Source organism: Palaemon carinicauda, chromosome 19, assembly GCF_036898095.1.
Source record: "Palaemon carinicauda isolate YSFRI2023 chromosome 19, ASM3689809v2, whole genome shotgun sequence".
Lineage (NCBI taxonomy): Eukaryota > Metazoa > Arthropoda > Malacostraca > Decapoda > Palaemonidae > Palaemon > Palaemon carinicauda.
Window position 1 is genome coordinate 50,031,973 of NC_090743.1, and position 19,015 is coordinate 50,050,987.

Below are 19,015 nucleotides of genomic sequence, written 5' to 3' on the forward strand. Positions count from 1 at the left end.
ATTTGTCCTTGACATTCGTTATCTAGGAGGAAGCAAAGATAGTTGTCTGTTGAACAACATGGGACAGCACTGAAGATAGTAGAGGGATCTGAAGGGGTTTGAGTTCCAGAAAAAGAGGGTACCAATTGCTCTTGGGCCACTTGAGAGCCACCAAAGCTGCCGTTGCCTTGAAAGTACGCATTTTGTTCAGTACTTTCAATAGGAAGATGAATGGAGGAAATAGGTAGATGTGAGACCACTAGTTCCAATCCAGAGACATCGCATCCATTCCTGTCCGGGTCCAAGTTTGGTGCTACATATCGGGGAAGTTTTTATTTGAAGCTCGTCGCAGAGAGATCAATTTGCAGTTCCGGGACTTGCTCCAGAATGAAGCAAAACCATTTTACGTCCAGACATCCTTCTGTTTCCTGAGGCTTGGATCTCGACAGGGCGTCCGCCATCACATTGCGAACCTCTTCCAGGTGTACTGCTGAAAGATGCCATTTCCTCCTTTTTGCTAAAGAGAGAATGGCTAGGATTACATTTTTGATCTGAGGAGATCTGGAGCCCTGTCTGTTGACACACTGCACTATTGAGTTGTTGTCCATGACCAAATTAATGTGTGATTTTGACTTTGGGCATAGTCTTTTCAGAGTCAGAAACACTGCCATAGCCTCCAGAACATTGATGTGAAACTTCTGAAATGCAACCAACCACTGACCTTGCACTTTCTTGGAAGAGGAGTGTTCTCCCCAACCTTTTTCTGAGGCGTCCGTGTGAATAGTCTCGGAAGGAGGAGGGTACTGAAGAGGGACGTCGTTCTATAGACTCTTGGCAGTGAACCACGGCTTGAGCTGCATTCCGCAGTAAGGCCGGGGTTTTGTGGCAAAGATCTCTCCGAGCATTGGATGCCTTTCTTCTCAAGACACTGTTGGCATCTTTGAGCCTTGCTTTCAGGATTGGGTCCGTCACGGCAGCGAACTGTAACGACCCCAAGACCCTTTCTTGTTGTCATCTGGTGAGTACTTTTGAACGAAGTAGGCCCCTGACCGAGTTTGCGATTTCCTTTCTCTTGCCTTGTGGTAGAGAGAGGGTGTGTGACTGTAGGTTGATTGATTGATTAAAAGTTTTCTGGCATCCAATCAATCAATCAACCTACAGTCACACACCCTCTCTCTTCCATTGAAGTCCCAGCCAATGGAATTTCCGAGCTGGAGATAGCCTGGACTTCTCGAGATTGATTTGGAAGCCCAGAGATTGTAGGAATTTCATGACCTCTTAGGCTGATTAAAGACATTCCGACTTTGTTGCAGCCCAGACTAACCAGTCGTCTAGGTACACCATCACTTGAAGGCCTCTGTTCCAAAATTGTTAGACAATGGACTCGACTAGTTTCGTGAAAATACTTGGAGCTATACTCAGCCCGAAGGGCATAGCTCTGAATATGTAGGCCTTTCTTGTCAGTCTGAAACCAAGGTAGGGGGAGAAGCGCCGACCTATCGGAAGATGCCAATAGGCATCTGTAAGATCTATGGAGACGGTGTAGGCCCCCTGGGGTAGTAGGGTTCGTATTTGCGAGATAGTCAGCATCTGGAACTTGTGGTTCAGAATGAATTTGTTTAGTGGGGACAAGTTCAGAATAGTTCGAAGAGTGTTTGAATCTTTCTTGAGCACGCAGAATAGCCGCCCTTGAAAGTTCATGGATTTTGTGCAACGGATGACTCCCTTCTGGAGAAGGCCCTGAACATAATCCTCCAAAAAGGGAGTTATGGGCTGAAAGAACCTATTGAACTGGGGTGGTTTCTGTCTCCATTTCCAGCCAAGCCCTTTTGAGATTATGCTGTGAGCCCAAGGATCGAACTCCCATTGATCCCAGAACAGGTGAAATCGTCCCCCTACCGGAAGCTCCTCGTTGTTGCGAAGGACCTGCAACTTTAAACGTCTTGTCTCTACTTTTTCAGCCTCTTGTTTGACTGCCTCTTCCAGACCTTCCCCTCTTACCAAAGCCCACCCTATCAGCTTTGGCAGGGTGAAACGTGGTGGTAGCTCTCTCGTACACCGGGTTGCAGGCTGGAGACTGTGAAATGTACTGCTGGGGGACCACGTACGCAGTCTGAGGAATGGTGGACACTGAGGCTGTCGCAACAGGCAAGGCTTTCCTTCCTTTGAAGTGATGGAATAATGGATGGTTTGTGTGTATGAAAAAACATTTTTGGTTTGGATGTTATGAAACACACTATTACTTTTTTTAGCTCTCAAGTGCCCCCCCAAAAAGTGCCTTAATCTGTTATTTCTTTTAACAGGTACTGACAGCAGGCCCCTACACCCAGTAGGGAGAGAAGTTTAGGTTATTCTTCTAAGTACTGTATATAGGAAAGATGAAGTTGCCAAAAGAAGAGTTACTCAAGACCTGTGTATTGTAATTACTTCTTCCCATACACTGATGAATGATTTAAGCATGCCCTGCTACACGGTAACTTGATTCAAAATCAGGGGCAAATGAAACTAGATTATTCTTATCACTGACCTAGGTGGTAATATATTGACACAGAGTGCTTATGGACAGTTTACGTGCCAAATCTGAGAAGTTACCTTGAGAATCCTGTTTATGCGTTATTTGCTTTTGCACCATGGCAGCGACTGAATTATTTAGACATTGTAAGCAGGGACATTTAGAAGAAGTAAGTACACCCTGCTCCCTGTAGGGTTTGAAGAGGCAACTGGAATTGGAGTCAAGCATAGGCACAATAACTGAAGTAATACTGCATGATCCACCTGATTATGTTGCTAGTCAGCCTGGAGAAGACTGTTAAAAGCAAGTTTGCCAGGATCTTTTAGTTTTGCCGCATGAATTGTAATCCTTGTTTTATGAACAATTTGATCGTGAGGCAAGCTACTGGTATTTGAATGTATCCCAAATAGATACACGGTTAGGTGTGCCTTTGTTTATACTAGCATAGTCTAGGGAACACTTATGAGTATCCAGCATGTGAATAGTTCTTGGTTTTTTTTTTTTTTTTTTTTTTTTTTTTTGTTATTCAATTTTTTTTTTTTTTATCTTGTTATTGTGAGGCTGGAGTGTAAAGGGATGCTAATTTTTCCTTTAATTGTTTATTTGAATTTAACAAAAAAATTTTTAATGTTAACCTAACTGTTTTTCTTATTAAAACTTTCTAATAAGTCATTTATCATATTTTCTTTTCTCCCACACAGTGTCCCATTATCAGTTTTAATAAATGTTCCCTTTCACCTAATGTTCTGACATTTTACTTAAACTTGAAACCATCTTACCTAAAGAAGATAGAGCTATTCATAAATTCTGCTAACTTCTCAGAAATGAATCAACGGTCATCTTATGTGTTTATTCAGCAAGCTCAAGGCAAGGGAAGATAAGGGAAAAGTAAGGTTCTAGCTGGGTCCCCTAGCCCAGTGTAAATCAAGGGGTGGTGCCCAGTGCTCCATTCTCTTGATCTCTTGACCTAGATTTTTGGGTATTCCACCGTTGTATATTTTTTGTGTAGCGAACGTTGGGGTGTGGTCGGCATTCGGACACTAGGCAGTTTGGGTACTACCTCTGGCCACAGTCCGCAAACCACTACAGTGACTTCTGGGCTACTTGTTCTTGGGTTGAAGTACTTCATTGGGGGTAAATTTCTGTTTAGAGGAAATACCTCACTTGTCAATAAGGCTCTTATTGTCCTGAGTCACTTTCTTAATGACTTCCTTAGCCAACTTCTCAGGGAAGATATCCTTCCCCCAGATGTTGCAGTCAGTCAGTTTTCTGAGTTCATGTCTGATCGTAGCAGTGGCTAGGACGTGTTCTCCACATGCTCTTTTGGATAGGACTAAAGCATGGAGATCCTTATGAAACGTGATTAGATGAGTTTTAGCAGAGACAGGGAAGAGATCAGATTTGGAATAGTTTCCAATAAACATCTCTAAGATACATTTGGAAGGATAAAGAGGCAGAAAGTCTCCCTTTAGCTTCCAGTTCTTCCTTCAATAGGGATTTGGGAATCCTAAGCAGTTTCTCATTACTGTAAACTGTTTGCCTCAGACGTCTTTATCTAGTTTTCCAGCAATGAATATATGTTGAACGTCCTCCTAATTGCTCGAATCCTAAGATAAGAGGCCATATTGAAAGCAGTAAGGGAGAACAGACCCTTTCCAGTGCTAGAGGAATTTAAACCTGAGAGACAGGTTTAAATTCCTCTAGCACTGGAAAGGGTATGTTCTCCCTTACTGCTTTCAATATGGCCTCTAATCTTTTAGAGGCAAAGGGGAAGACAGTATCTGCCAAAGGCAGGAAGTTGGGTATTAAGTGAATTCAGCCGTCTTCAACTCCCTAACCAAAAGGGATTGAACCTTGCTATGAGCCAGTATGATTGTTTCTTTAGGGATTGTATCATCCCTAATGGACACTTCCGAGTAAAGCCTCACGTAACAGTAAGGATAGCTATCGATCGATGGAAAGAATTCCAAGTCCGAAACTGGCTTGGAACCCAAACCATCCCTAATATGAAGGTACCCTTCAGTAAAGGCCCTATTCTCAGCATAGCGCCAAGGGTTCTTAACTGTGCAGTCTAGTAGGCTCGAAGCTGTGGGAGCCTTAGAAGCAGGTGCCTGTTGTAAAGCTTCAATCCTCGCTCTTAGATCTGTTTGAGAACGTTCATATCTAGTAGTTGAGTTTTCCATGAAAGCTTTCATGGATGCCATTAGTTCTAAATTACTGGGTAGCGAAGGTTTGTCTAATATCAGAACCGGGGTGCAGATGGAAGCAGGGGCTTGGGTAGAAAGTAAAGAGGCATCGAGAGCTGCACTCACCTAATGTACATCCAATGACTCTTCTGAGGCTTCCATGGTCAGTAGGATCCTCTCCTTCTATAATGAAACAGAAGAAGCAGTAGACATGTTGTCCATGTCCAGGCTCATGACTTGCAGAGCGTCTCGGAATTCATCATCTGCTGGTACCGGCGGGAGTTGGACCGTCGGTAACTGGTGACTAAAAACGGAAGACACCTCAGCCTTGGGAAAGAGGCGGTCCTTCAGTTCCAGAGAAGAACAATAAGGGGCACCTTGTTGAGAGCTCTTCTGGAAGCCTCTTACCCAGTGTCAGAGCGTCTTCTGACTTGGATCTCGGACGTCCAAGGACACGTCAGTGGCATAGAAGCCAGTTTGAATGAGATCCATGCAAACCTTGAAGTCAGTAGGGTCCGAGATTGCAGTGGATCCTTTGGAAACATGACAACTTCCATGTTTCCGGCAGGTCTTGTGGCCAAACGGTAACTTGACTCGCCTGGTATAGGTGACCGTAGAACACTCCATGTCATCAGCGACCTATAAGGATAAGAAATTTAAATGAGTACCGCATCATTAAAATATCATATCTTCTTAAAATTAGGAAAAAATGAATTTTTTTATATACTATCCTACATAAGACTAAACAATGGTTAAATCTAAAATATAATTGAACAAATGCCAAACAGCTCAGATATACAGTATGGAATGATTTATGAAGCAAAACATAATGACGGTGTGGTAGGAATATGGAGGAAAGGATCACATCAAAGGAGCACAAGATCCTCCAGAGTAGGTCTATCAGAACAGCTTAACCCTTTTACCCCCAGGCTATTTGGAAATTTCCAACCCTTAACCCCCAGGGGGTTATTTTTTTCCCAGCACATTTTGCAGTATATTTATTTTAAATTGCTCTAACAGCCTTAATTTTTGTCATAGAGAGGTCAGGTTGGTCTCATTCTCTTGGAAAATGCCTGAATTTTCTCAAAATATTATAAAAAATATGAAAAAATAAATTTTTATAGCATTTTTTGCAAGGACATACCGGTACGTCCATGGGGGTAAAGGGATGGCTTTTGTGAAACGTACCAGTACGTCCTTTGGGGGTAAAAGGGTTAAGAAGGCAAGTTCACTCATCGTACTGCCTAGATCAGCAACAGCTGCCCCAGAGGCGGCAGCCACTGGGAGGCGGCAACTATTTCTAGTGGCCAGAAAAGAATGACCTGTCAATACCCCACGCATGTCGACACAAGGCGGCAGACGCATTGTAAAGTCAACAGGGGAAGAGTGGACAATCCGAAGGAAAGGGTCCACACTCAGAGGAAGTACAGGAGTGAAAGGCAGGTAATAAAGAAAATCAGCCAGAATCTGGTCATAATCATTAACTTACACAAAGTGGGGGTGCAGCCCATACAATAATGAGAGCCGTACCAGACGGCCAGGATGCTAAGAATTAAAAATTCAAAGGGAGTCCTGACAACCAGGCAGGATCCAATCGACCAACTCCACAGGACAATATTCCTCAGATGTAGGATAGGAAAAAGCAGATGACTAGTCTACTGCTGCAGCTGAGGCGGCGAAGGGGGTGACCCATAGCCAACACAAAGCCAGTGCTAGAAGAACTCAAGCTGACAAGACTGGAAGCAGAGACAGAAGGCGGCATCTCTGTCTAGATAGGCTAACCCGGCAAGGGAGTCAAGACTCCATAGCTAGAGGGATATCTCAAGCTGCAAGACAGGATGCAGAGACAGAAGGTGGTCCCTCTGCCTAGATAGGCTAACCAGGCAAGGGAGTCAGAGGGATATAGCACAGGAAGAGAGGCTGCAGACATAGGACACGCACTGCCAAGGCAGCAGAGGAGTACCTACTATGTGCCTAAATAGGGTTAGGCCATGGCAGAACTATGTAGGTAAGCCTAGCCTAATAGCAGGTGAGTGAAATCTCAAAGGCTAGGGTGATATGACTAGACAAGAGGAACATAGTTCTTGCCTAGATATGGTTTGGCCATGAGAGAACTGTGTAGGCAAGCCTAGCCTCATAGCGGGTGAGGGAAAGCTCAAAAGCTAGGGTGATATGACTAGACAAGAGGAACATAGTTGTGGTACAGTCAGGTTAGGACCTAACTAGGAAGAGGAAGGGGCAGAGAAACACCCAAGGGTGGACTCTAGTGGATAAGGGGCAAAGATAATTCAACCAAGGGAGGAGAAAATCTTATCTATCTAGGCCAGGAAATATAGCCTACAAGTAGGCACACTAACAGGCACAAGGAAAGGGGAAAGAGGGGTGGTGATTGGAGACTCAGAAAATGGTGAGGTGGCATGGCAGAAAGGCCCAACAGCAACATTCTCCTGCACGCGGGAAGGAGAATGTTGGCGCGTGGGAGAGCGCTGGCGTGCAGGAGAGCGCCATTGCGCAGGAGGTTGATGGCGCGCCAGGTGGTTTGCGCGCAGGCGAGTGTTGGCGCGCAGATGGGCGCAGGCGAGTGTTGGCGCGCAGATGGGCGCAGTCGCGTAGGAGACTGTTGGCACGTGGGCACAGGGCGCGTGGGCGCAGTTTGCGCAGGGCACGCAGGAGAACGTGGGCGCATATGCGCATGAGGGCGTGCATAGCGCGTGATGGAGCTATGCTCCTGTTGGAGCGTATGTGCACGTTGGAGAGTATGTGCAAGTTAGTGCGTACGCTCTTGATGCCCTGTGTCAAGGTTTAGTGATGGGGCATGACGAGCTACTAAAGAGTGCTCGTCAGGTCTCGTGGGCGCGTATGTTGTTGGCGCGTAGCGCGTATGTTGTTGGCGCGCAACAGCGTGCTTTGGTGGAGCCTTGTTAGGCCCATGTAGAAGCGGCGACGGCAAGTTGGCAGGTCTGTCGGGTGAAAGGTCGACGTGTCCTTTAAAAGGACGACCTTCCACCGAAGGAGATCGCGAAGGATCTGCAGAAAGGTCCAGGACCAATGCAGGAGCAGTGATGGATGATTGGTCTAGAGGTTCCTCTGCGGTGGACTGCATCGAAGATGTTGAACCAAAGAGGTGCCTCCTCACCACAGGTGAAGGAAGGCCTCTATGGCAAAGAGGAAGGTGAGCCTTCCAACCAATGCGGCCTCTGGGGGTCGTTGGATCAGCAAGCTGACCTTCTGCAGTCCTCTGAAGAGGAGTCTCTGTAAGTGAACTCCCCCAAGGGAGAGAAACACTAGCAGGAGAGACTGATGATGGACTTAGTTTCTCCCTTGTAGGTTGAACAGGAACGGGAGAAACTAAGCCGTCAGCTACCGTAGAGTTTGGAGTGGAAGAGGTGATGGGTGATACCGCATTGGATACCTCTGACATCACAACGTCGACAAGAGACAGAGGATCAACCTCTGACGGTGACGACAATTGCTTGACAGAGGCACCCAATCGGATGTAGTTAAGCAAAACCTCCTTGGAGGGCTAACCCGTAAGCCCCAAGGAGGACCAAAGCTGAAAAAGGGAGGTTAGTGACATATCCTTCCCTGGGGGGAGAGGTGGAGCTGCTTCGCTAGGGGAGGCAACGTCAACTCTCGAGCCCCGAGATTGGTTAACAATACATCAATCTACGCTACCACTCGACAGTCTCTCGAAAGAGACCGACCGAGTGGGAGCTTCGGAGGAGGTTTGGGCAACGGAAGAAGAGGCCTTGGGTTTTTCTCCTTTCGAAGCAACCTTCAAAGGAGAAATAGCCCGTTTGGACTTCTTCTTCCGTTAACACGAAAACCTCTCCCACTGGGAGGCAGACCACTCCCTACACTCACTACACTTGTTGTTGCTATCACACCATTGGCCCCTACAAGAAGGACAAAGGGCGTGAGGATCAGTCTCGACCGCCGACATGAATGTTCCGCAGGGGCAGTCGGGAAACCCAGGGCAGGTGCACATGATCGCAGAGGCCAGCTTCACATATACAGAACTAGAAAAAGAAAAGAACAAAAGCAATTAAATGGCTGCCAATATGACGGCGAGGATGAGAGCAGACACGTCCCACCACCATCCGAGCCGAGGGCAAAGTGAGCTCAAGCACAGGTGTGTGAGAGGGGGGGTAGCAAGCTACCCTCCCCTACCCCCGCTAACTAGCAGTGTGGGTAGTAAACCCTCGTTAAAAATTAATGGCTCGTCATTTCAGCTACGCCGAAAGTAATACCCTTATTAAATAGCGTGGTTTGTATTCCAGTTACGGAACAAATTCAGATTAGCACAATCTAAAACACAAGGGAACACATGAGCTTCCTTCAATGGCAAGCTGACTCAAACAGACGCCATGAAGTTAGCAGGGGATGCTGTTCGGACCAGTTTGTTTCGACTCGGCTGGTCGAGTTCCAAAAATGTGTTCGAATTCGGAGACATTTTTAACTCAAATTTTTTTATCGAATACCGATTTGCTCGAGTTGTGAGTTGTTCGAGTACCAAGGTTCCACTGTACTGTAAAAGGAAGAGCAATGAGTTTGCTTGCAGCAAGCGTCGTACCTGGTAGTGCTCTTTGATCCTCGCCAGAGAAGTTCTCCATCGAACCAAGTCGGTAATGTCCATCCCAAGGCCTCCGAGACTCGTCGCTGGTTGTCGGCTATTCTACTTGCAAGCAGGAAGATTGCTGTTGTTCAAAGGCGAAGGGCAACTTCACCTCAGAAGGGAAAGTCACCAGCTGGGCAGTGCTGTGACACTGAATAGTAGTCACTATTCTAAGAGTAATCACAAGCTAGCCTGCAGTGGAATTGGAAACTCGGTCGCAAGCTAGAAACTGGTCATAAGCAGGAACCCGGTCACAGGCTGGTCTGTGCCGTCTCATCTTTAGTCCTGAAGTGCGGAAGAGAACAAAAGGGCGATCACAAGTAAAGAAATCATGCGGCGCTGGAAGCGACTGCTGGCACTCCAGGAACGCGGATTGATTGATTGATTTAAAGTTTTCAGGCATCATGACATCTAAGGTCATTGACACCGATATCATTTATTTTATATAAAAGATAAAAGAATATTCAATTAAAACCATAAAAGTTGAATGTCATTAAAGAAGTTAAATAGTTTTCAGAAAACCTGCTTCTGAAATAAATCTAAAAATGCCACTCGCATAGTAGGACACATCATGTCCAAGAATCTTGGCAAGGATGAACCTGCCATCCTCACCTCGAGCCTCAAACAGATATCTATTTCTTTATTATATTTGGGGCATTCGGTCAACAAATGCCTCACTGTTAAAGGTACTAAAAAGTCGTCGCACTACGGTTGGTGTTGGCCCTTCAGCAGAAACGTGTGTATCAACCGAGTGTGACCAATACGGAGACGACAAAGAAACGTCTCCCATTTTTGGGGCATCATGTTATACCTCCAAGGAGATATGACATTTGTTACTTCTCTCATTTTATTTCCACCTAGACTATCCCAGTGCTGTTGCCATTTATTGCAAAGCAATTTCTTGATGTTAGGTAGGAAATCATTACACAGAATGGGATACCTTCTTGGCAGCAACTCGGATGCAGCATTCTTTACCAGTGAATCTGCCTTCTCATTCCCAGACACACCTACATGTGCTGGAACCCAACAAAATCGAACTGTTATACCTCTCCATCCAATAATAAAAAGCCATTCTAAAATCTTTAAAACTAGAGGGTTACTAGAATTAAAAACTTCTAAAGCTTGAAGGACACTCCTTGCATCACTAAAAATGGTAAATTTACCCTCCTTTTCCAATGCTATTTTCTCATTAGCAGGTAGTTTGCCATACAGTTCGGCAGTAAATATGAAAGCTGTTAAGAGGAAGTGCACCTCTACAATTAAAACCATTACTATGTACTCCAAATCCAATGCCAGCATCAGATTTGGAGCCATCAGTATATATAAAAGTTGATCCCCTATGTTCTACAACATGTTCCATAAAAAAAGACATGGATTCTAAGTCAGTCATATTCTTCTTAACTTCAATAAAGTATTTACAAAAAGATATCTCTGGTAATTTCCATGGAGGCGTTGATGATAATTTAAATGGAAGCACCTTAATTCTAATTACATCAAGACTGTTTAATAATTGTTTCACCCGAAAGCCATAAGGTTGAGGAAATTTTAGGTGCAACTCAAAGTATGTTGAGTGCCTTACAAGGCTTGCAGTCTGAAAGGCTAAAGAATTAGGGAGTCTTTGCAATCTAAACCAATACCGAATAATAGAAGACATTCGGTAAAGGTATAGAGGTAACTCTCCAGCATCAACAAGGAAACTTGGGATAGGTGAGGTTCTAAATGGTCCAGTGGACAATCTAATACCAGCATGATGTATTGAATCTAATATCTTTAACCGGCTTGGGGTGGCTGAGGAGCAAGAACCTGGAAGCGAACTGACGGGTGATGACGAGCTGACAGGCAATCATGAGCTGACAAAAGATCACAAGCTGACAGGTAATCACAAGCTGAAGAACGAATGAGGGGTAACGGGTGATTACGAGCTGATGGGAGATCAGGAGACCAAGAGTTGACGGGTGATTGCAAGCTGACGGGAGATCGCAAGTTGACGTATGATTGCAAGCTGATGGGCGATCATGGGCTGATGGGCAATTGCTAGCTGACAAGCAATCACAAGCTGCGGAAGGACTGGGTGAGCCAAGTCCATTAAACGAGACAAGTCAGCTAGGCGAAAGACGAATCTGCTGGGCGAGACAAGACAGCTAGGAGTACTGTACAGTATAGGCAGACGGACACTGGAAGCATCAAGGTCACTGAGGGTGAGCAACATCTTCTCCAGCCTAAGGGTTGTACGGCGTTAAAGGAAAGAGATCGCAAATAAAAGCTTTCTCCTCCCTCAAGGAAAAACTTGCTCCTACGGCGTCTCTGAAACAGCAACCCTCCCACCTGTGAGAAACAAAAACAATTTAAAAACAATTAGGCAAGGCCAGTCAAACAAGGTTGGGTGGTGGAGAGAGACGAACATTCACTCTCCAACGAGCCAAAAGTAAAAGTGACGAGACAACACAAGCATGTGTGTGAGCGGGGAAGTCGGTACTAACCCCTAGCCCCCACTAACAAGAGGTGGGGTAGTTATACCTAGCTATAAGTCTTATGGCTACTCTTCCAGCTTTGCCAAAAGTATATTCCCACATAAAGACAAAATGAGTTTGTATTTAGTGTCAGAAAAATCACATTTTATGCTCAGATTTTGTTATGAAAATTACTGTCATGATAATAGTATGCAAAACTATTACTGTACTGTACTGTATTACAAAATCTTACAAAGAGCTTGATATTTCTAAATTATGGTGTATTATACAAGGCTTCCTAAACCCCCTTTATGGAATTTCATGATTTTTCTCACCTTTGATCCATTTATAGGGAATACTGGACAATGGTGTATCAACCACTGAAAATTATGTGGTAATAATCCAAACACCATGATGGAATTATATTTTTTTTCCTTTTCTTTTGTCTTAATATGTAGTTAAATCAGCAATACATGGGAAATTCAAGTCATCTTTTCTTGCAGATACAATCTTCAGCTACCATTTCCTGGAAAGTAAAAAAACAAACTAATTACAGTATAAAAAAATTCTCCATTTGTCTCTATGATTTCCCTTTCAGTACATTGGTTTGAATCTTTTACTTTTCATCTGTTCCCACAGGTTTCAACGTTTTACTTTTCATCCATTCCCGATGGTTTCAACCTTTTACTTTTCATCCGTTCCCACTGGTTTCAACCTTTAACATTTCATTAGCTCCCACTGGTTTCTAACCTCAACTTTTCATCCATTCCCACTAGTTTCAACCTTTAATATGGTATTTTTATTATAAAATAAATTTTTGAACATACTTACCCGGTAGTTATATATATAGCTTACGTCCCTGACGTCACGGCTGAAAATTCAAAACTCGTGCCAATCGCCGATTGGATAGCCAGGTGTACCACCCCTGCGCCCTAGCGAGGTACCTAGGAACCATTCCAGGAACCCTCATATATTCCATGCCTCTAGTCTCTTAGAGGGGAGGAGGGTGGGACTTTAATCATATATAACTACTGGGTAAGTTTGTTCAAAAATTTATTTTATATTGAAAATACCATTTTTAAACATAAGACTTACCCGGTAATTATATATATAGCTGATTAACACCTTTAGTGGAGGGTTAGAGACAGCTAGTATACAGTATCTGGAATTCTGCTTAAGAGTTAATTAAAACAAACTTAAGGGTTCGTACCTGATAAGGAAGCTGACTTCAATGATTCTCTGCCTCATTATGTCTGCTAGCCTTATGAGATCCAGCGATCCTCCCAGGGGGCTGAAGATCTCTTAGGGACTGTCAAACCGGTGTATATACTGTACCTCATTATGACAGAACCTCCTCCAATAACCAGTTCTGGGCGCTCTTCAAGGAACAAAATTGACCACCTGACTAAAATCAATGATTGTGGAAGACTGACACAATCTCCACAAACAACCATAAAAGCAAATAAAAGTTCCAAGAGAAGAAAAGGTTATTGGGATTATGGGAACGTAGTGGTGGATCCTTCACCCACTACAGTGAGCCCTTGCTACTTCGCGGTTCGACCATCGCGGATTCACCACTTCGCGGGTTTTTTTCATAACCCATATATATAAACATATCGCGGATTTTCCGGAAATTTCGAAAATACCGCGATATCTGAAGACCCCAAATACGATATTTCGTTACCTGTAATTCCATTAATACTGTAATTAGTAATATCTGCTCTTACTGATTGTTCATTGCATTACATATGACATATAATTCAGTACAGAAAGAAATAAAACACGAAAAGAGAATGTGATCATACGATAATTCAGTACTGTATACAGTACGTAGTAAAATTAAATCGAACATGAAACGCAAATCAGATGCAGTCATACCATATTAGAATGGTGTAAGGCTGCTGATGGCTACTACTGTACTACAAATGTAATGGATGTGCATCTTTTCCATGAATCTTTTGTATGTATACGTACGTAGTACTGCATCCAATAATATTCTTTGTTGCAAAAATCACATCTCGAATGAGCGTACGAGAGAGAGAGAGAGAGAGAGAGAGAGAGAGAGAGAGAGAGAGAGAGAGAGAGAGAGAGAGAGAGAGAGAGACATATCCTACAAAAAACAAGCGTAAAATAGCGTACGTAAAGCTGTATTATTATTATTATTGTTGTTGTTGTTGTTATTAAAATTATTATTATTATTATTATTATTATTATCATTATTTATTATTATTATCATTATTATTATTATTATTACTGTATATGTAGGGTACCTTGTACTTTGAATTGGTAACCTACGTAGCATATAAGACGGGTTGTGATTGGTTCAAGCGCTGATAGATGACGAATCAGAACCCAAGTTTTGTAATCTAGCCTGTGATTGGTGTTTTGCCCGCATCTCCAACTTCCAGCATCTATTCGCGGTCACTTTGTCTCCCGCCGTATCGCTGTGTAGATGTTGTTAAGTTATTGTGAACTTTAATCTGTGCTGTGCGTGACTGTTTTAAGTTGAACTTTCTGTTAAACCCTACTGTACAATGCCTCCTAAGCGTTCTGCTTCTACTAAGGCTGGTAGTGAGCCTAAACGACACCGAAAGATGATGACGATTGCTGAGAAGGTGACGCTTCTCGATATGTTAAAAGACGGTAGAAGTTACGCGGCCGCAGCCCGCCATTTTGGAGTCAACGAATCCACCGTTCGCTATATCAAGAAGGACGAGGCGAACATTAGAAAGACGGCTACCATCACCTTTAGCAGATCAGCGAAGCGAGTCGTTACCACGCGTAATAAAACGATCGTACGCATGGAAGGTGCTTTAGCAGTGTGGATTGCCGACTGCCGGAAGAAGAACATAGCCTTGGATACGAACACCATCCGAACCAAGGCTTTGAGCTTGTATGAGAATTTTGCGGCAAAGGAACCTCAAGACGACGATGGCGACCATGCTGAAGAAGATGATGATGTAGATGAACCTCAACCAGGGACATCCACTGATTCCCAACGTCAGAAACAACGTTCTTCCGCCAGCAAAGGATGGTTCGCGAAGTTTCAGAAACGCTTCTCCCTGAAAAGCGTTTCCCTGCATGGAGAGGCTGCTTCCGCTGACACTGCCGCTGCTGAAACTTACGTGAACGAGACGTTCAAGAATATTATCGCCGAAGGTGGATACAAGCCGGAACAAGTGTTTAATATGGATGAGACCGGCTTGTTTTGGAAAAGAATGCCGTCGCGAACTTTCCTGTTCAAAGAAGAAGCCAAAGCCTCTGGCTTTAAAGCATTCAAGGATCGCGTTACCCTCGTGATGTGTGGCAATGCTACTGGATTTTTGCTAAAGCCGGGCCTTATTTACAAGTCGAAAAATCCTCGCGCTTTGAAAAATAAGAATAAGAATCTCCTTCCCGTGTACTGGATGCATAATCCAAAAGCATGGATTACGAAGATGCTGACCTATGACTGGTTCCACCAGTGTTTCATCCCGCAAGTTAAGTTAAAGGGAAGGTTTTAAAAGTCTGAAGAGCATACATGTTGTAACCTATCATATTTTTTTTGTTTAAAATTTACATTTACGTACGTAAAACAATCTCTCTCTCTCTCTCTCTCTCTCTCTCTCTCTCTCTCTCTCTCTCTCTCTCTCGTAAATTGTTTTCTTGCTTTGCTACGTACAGTATGTACTGTATGATTTTATATAGATACGGTAAATAATATTTGTAATAACATATTTTCTAAAAGCTTTTACTGTAATACTGTATCATTATTTATCACTTTCATCATGCGCGTTAAATGCCTTCTTTGTTTACTGAGCGTGGTTGTTTACTGAGCGTACTTTATGACGCCGTCGTTTCAGGCGGCGTCATAAAGAAAAACATTTCATTTGGAAGTCCTAAGAAAAATTAAGTAAAACATTGGTAATAACAAAATCAACATACTGTATAATCAATATAATCGATGCAAAAACTAACCTATACACAGATCACAGATGTGTACACTAAATGCGTTTGTTTCTTCATTATGATCAGAGAAACGTAAACAAAACATTGGTTGCCATCTTTTATCGTGCTTTTTGGCGTGTTTAGGAAACGCATGATATAAAATCGCCTTTAATATTTGTGCCTGTTTTAGTTTAGGGTACTGTAGTACAAGCATTAAGTGTTCTGTACATTAAAGGGTAGTTTGTTAACAGTACTACGTACAAGGGAAGGTTTTAAAAATCTGAATATACATGTTAAATAAATACGTAAATATGGTGTCACTACTTCGCGGATTTTCACCTATCGCGGTCGGGTCTGCAACCTATCTACCGCGATAAACGAGGGTTCACTGTACTGCACTCGCTATCATGAAAGGTCCCAGAGTGTAGCAGTCCTCATAAAGAGTCTGGACACGATTCAAATAGTGTGAAGTGAACACATATTTACTCCCCCAAAAGGTTGTGCCCATAATGCTCCACCACAATCTATTCTACTTGAAGGTCATTAAAGTTGTTATAGTACTAACCTCATGCGTCTTGACCTCAAAAACTTGAGGCCAGTCTCACTGTAAAGTGTATGAGCCTCTCTTATAAGAGTCTGATGAAGAATGAAAGGACATTCTTGAGATCTGTTAACGAGGGCTTCTTAATCGAGCACCGAAGAGCTTTCGACTTGCCTCGCAACTCTTTCATTCTGCCTGAGTAGAACTTCAAGGTTCTTACTGGACACAGGATTCTCTCCAACCCCTCGCCAACCATATCCAATAAATTCGGAAACTCAAAAGCCTTGGGTCAAGGTTGAGAAAGGCGGTCATTCCTGGCGAGAAAGCCTAACTGCAGAGAGCAGATAGCTTCGTTATCTCGAAAGCCAACGTTTTACTAAACGTATGAATTTACTGATTCTTTTAGTTGTCACAAGACTAACAAAAATAATAGTTTTCATCGTGAGGTCCTTAAAATGAAGAAAAATGCAAGTGCTCAAGCCTGTCACTCATAAGGAACTTCAGGATTGAGTCCAGAATCCAAGCTGGTGAATCCTGGTTGTTTGATGTTTCAAACAAGTTGAGAAGTTCCTGTAGGACTTTATCAGTGGAAAGGTCCAAGATACTGTGCCTGACAACAGTCGTTAACACACACCTGTATCCCTTGATGGAAGAGAATGAACAAATGAGCTTCCTTCGAAGGTAAAACAGGAAGTTAGCAATCTGAGTTGTAGAGATACTGGAAGAGAAAACACTTAGATTGATAAATCCTGATGGTAGAGGTCCTTATTGTTCTTGTAAAAGACTTAGCTGCCTCTTCGAAAAACCTCTAGTTCCTGTGAACTTTCAAAAGGCTGAAGGTAGCTAGAAGAAAGGCTTGGAGACTTGAAAGGTAACTTTCCAAGAGAGGTTGTCTGAGTAAAACTAATCTTAATGGAAGACTTCTAAGAGAGTCCACCATCCATTCCAGTATCTCTGTGAACCATCCTCTTGAGGGCCAAAAGAAGGCCACTAAAGTCGCCTGGTCCCTTCGTGTGACACAAACTTTGTGTCACCTTGTAAAGGAAATAGAACGATGGAAAACGTACACATCCAGATTGGACCAGACTAACAGGAAAGCGTCTATGTGGGCTGCTTCGAGATCTGGCACTGGAGAACAGTAAGTTTCTAGTCTCTTTGTCTGCGAAGTCACGAATAGGACTATACAAGAACGACACCAAAGTCGCCACAGATTCTTGCAGATTTCTCGATGGAGTGTCCATTCTCCAGCTGAGACTGTTCTGCCATAAGTTCTTCTCTCTTTGAAAGAACCTTGTTAGAAGAAATACATTCTTCTCCTTAGCCCAGATGAAAAGACTCCTCTCAGTCCCGTAAAGGGACCTCGAGTGGGTTCTCTCTTGCTTGGCAATGAAAGCCAATTCTGTGGTGTGATCAGTATAGACCTGCACCACTTTGTTCCAAACTGATCCTTCAAAGCTTTTTGAGAGCAAACTAGACTGTCAACAGTCTAGTGTTGCTCCCACCCCGAAGCCGAGGTGACGAGACACAACACAAGGTCTAAGATCCTCTGTTCAAAAGGGGTGACCTTCCGGAAGTTTAACTGAATCGTATCACCACTGAAGGCAACTTCTTATGGCATCCGAAAAGAGATGCATATCGACTCAAGACCTTCTCCTTGTCTCAAAATGATTGAGGTTGAAATGGAGAGAATAAAGATAATTCACATAAGGACCATAGCTTCTAGCTTCTGACTGGCCGGGAATCGAACCCTGGTCCAGGAAAACTAGGATGAACAGTGACATATCAATGGTCACAAAGAAAGATTCAGCCTTCCCAGGGAAAAAACACCCTCCCAAAGAGGAGAGGTTTCCCAACATCTCATCCATTTCCTCGCAGAACACTTCTGTATCTTAAGAAAAAATTGCAGTTTCAAGACGGCTTGCTCCGTTCTAAGAGGAGACGTAAAAGCCCGAAAAAACTTGACTCTGAATCACAATCCTTAAATAAAGTATTTTTTGTGATGGTGTCCGAAGATTTAACGGAAGTGGTGACGTTGTGTTTATCAGGATACATCTTTTCAAGGTCCTGACTCCTGGCGTCAAGGAAACCCAGATCACCGCCTATGTCACCGTTGTACTAAGGCTAGACGCTCAATAAAAATCTTTTGTGATCAAAGAGATCGGAACTAAAGCATCCTTGATCTCGACATTTGATTTGACTAGTGTCATCACAAAGTCCGAGGTTCTCATGTTCAATGTCATGCCTCCTTCTAGATCTCCGACGTCGAGTGTCCTGAAAGACGAGGTGCCGAGCGTCCTGAAGACGAGGAGCCGAGCGTCCTATAAGACGTGGCCCCGAGCTTCCTGTAAGACGTGGCACCGAGCGTCCTGAAAGACGAGGCGCCAAGCGTCCTGTAAGACGTGACGCCGAGCTTCCTGTAAGACGTGGCGCCGAGTGTCCTGTAAGACGTGGCGCTGAACGTCCTGGAAGGTGTGGCGCCGAGCGTCCTGTAAGACGTGGCACCGAGAGGTTAACAGAGCATGATGCCAAACGTCCTATAAGACGTAGTGCTAAGCCTCCTGGTGTCAGAAGAGACTCGTCTTGTTGACAGGAATACTCAATTCTTCTGATAGGTTCAAAGTTATCTGAAAATCCTTCATGAAGATCGTAAGAAAGAGCTCTGATAAGTCAATCGTCCAGATACAGGGAGGCTCTGATGTCTCTTGAGTGCAGTATTCTGCTACAGTTAACAAAAGTTTAATTGCAAAGCCTGCCTCTTATACTCCTCTTTAGATCTGGGAGAGAGATCTATTGGAGCTAAAACTA

At 43.7% G+C, this 19,015-nt stretch overlaps 1 protein-coding gene across 1 annotated transcript in view; it reads right to left on the minus strand.

Moving 5' to 3' along the window:
• The window catches only part of PGS1 (Phosphatidylglycerophosphate synthase 1), a 156,358-nt gene that overhangs the window by 112,621 nt on the left and 24,722 nt on the right, over positions 1-19,015 (minus strand). The window contains exon 2 of the mRNA XM_068393558.1: positions 12,078-12,268. Within this exon, the coding sequence (XP_068249659.1) occupies positions 12,078-12,155 (78 nt within the window). The 5' untranslated portion in view covers positions 12,156-12,268. The remainder of the gene's footprint in view (positions 1-12,077; positions 12,269-19,015) is intronic.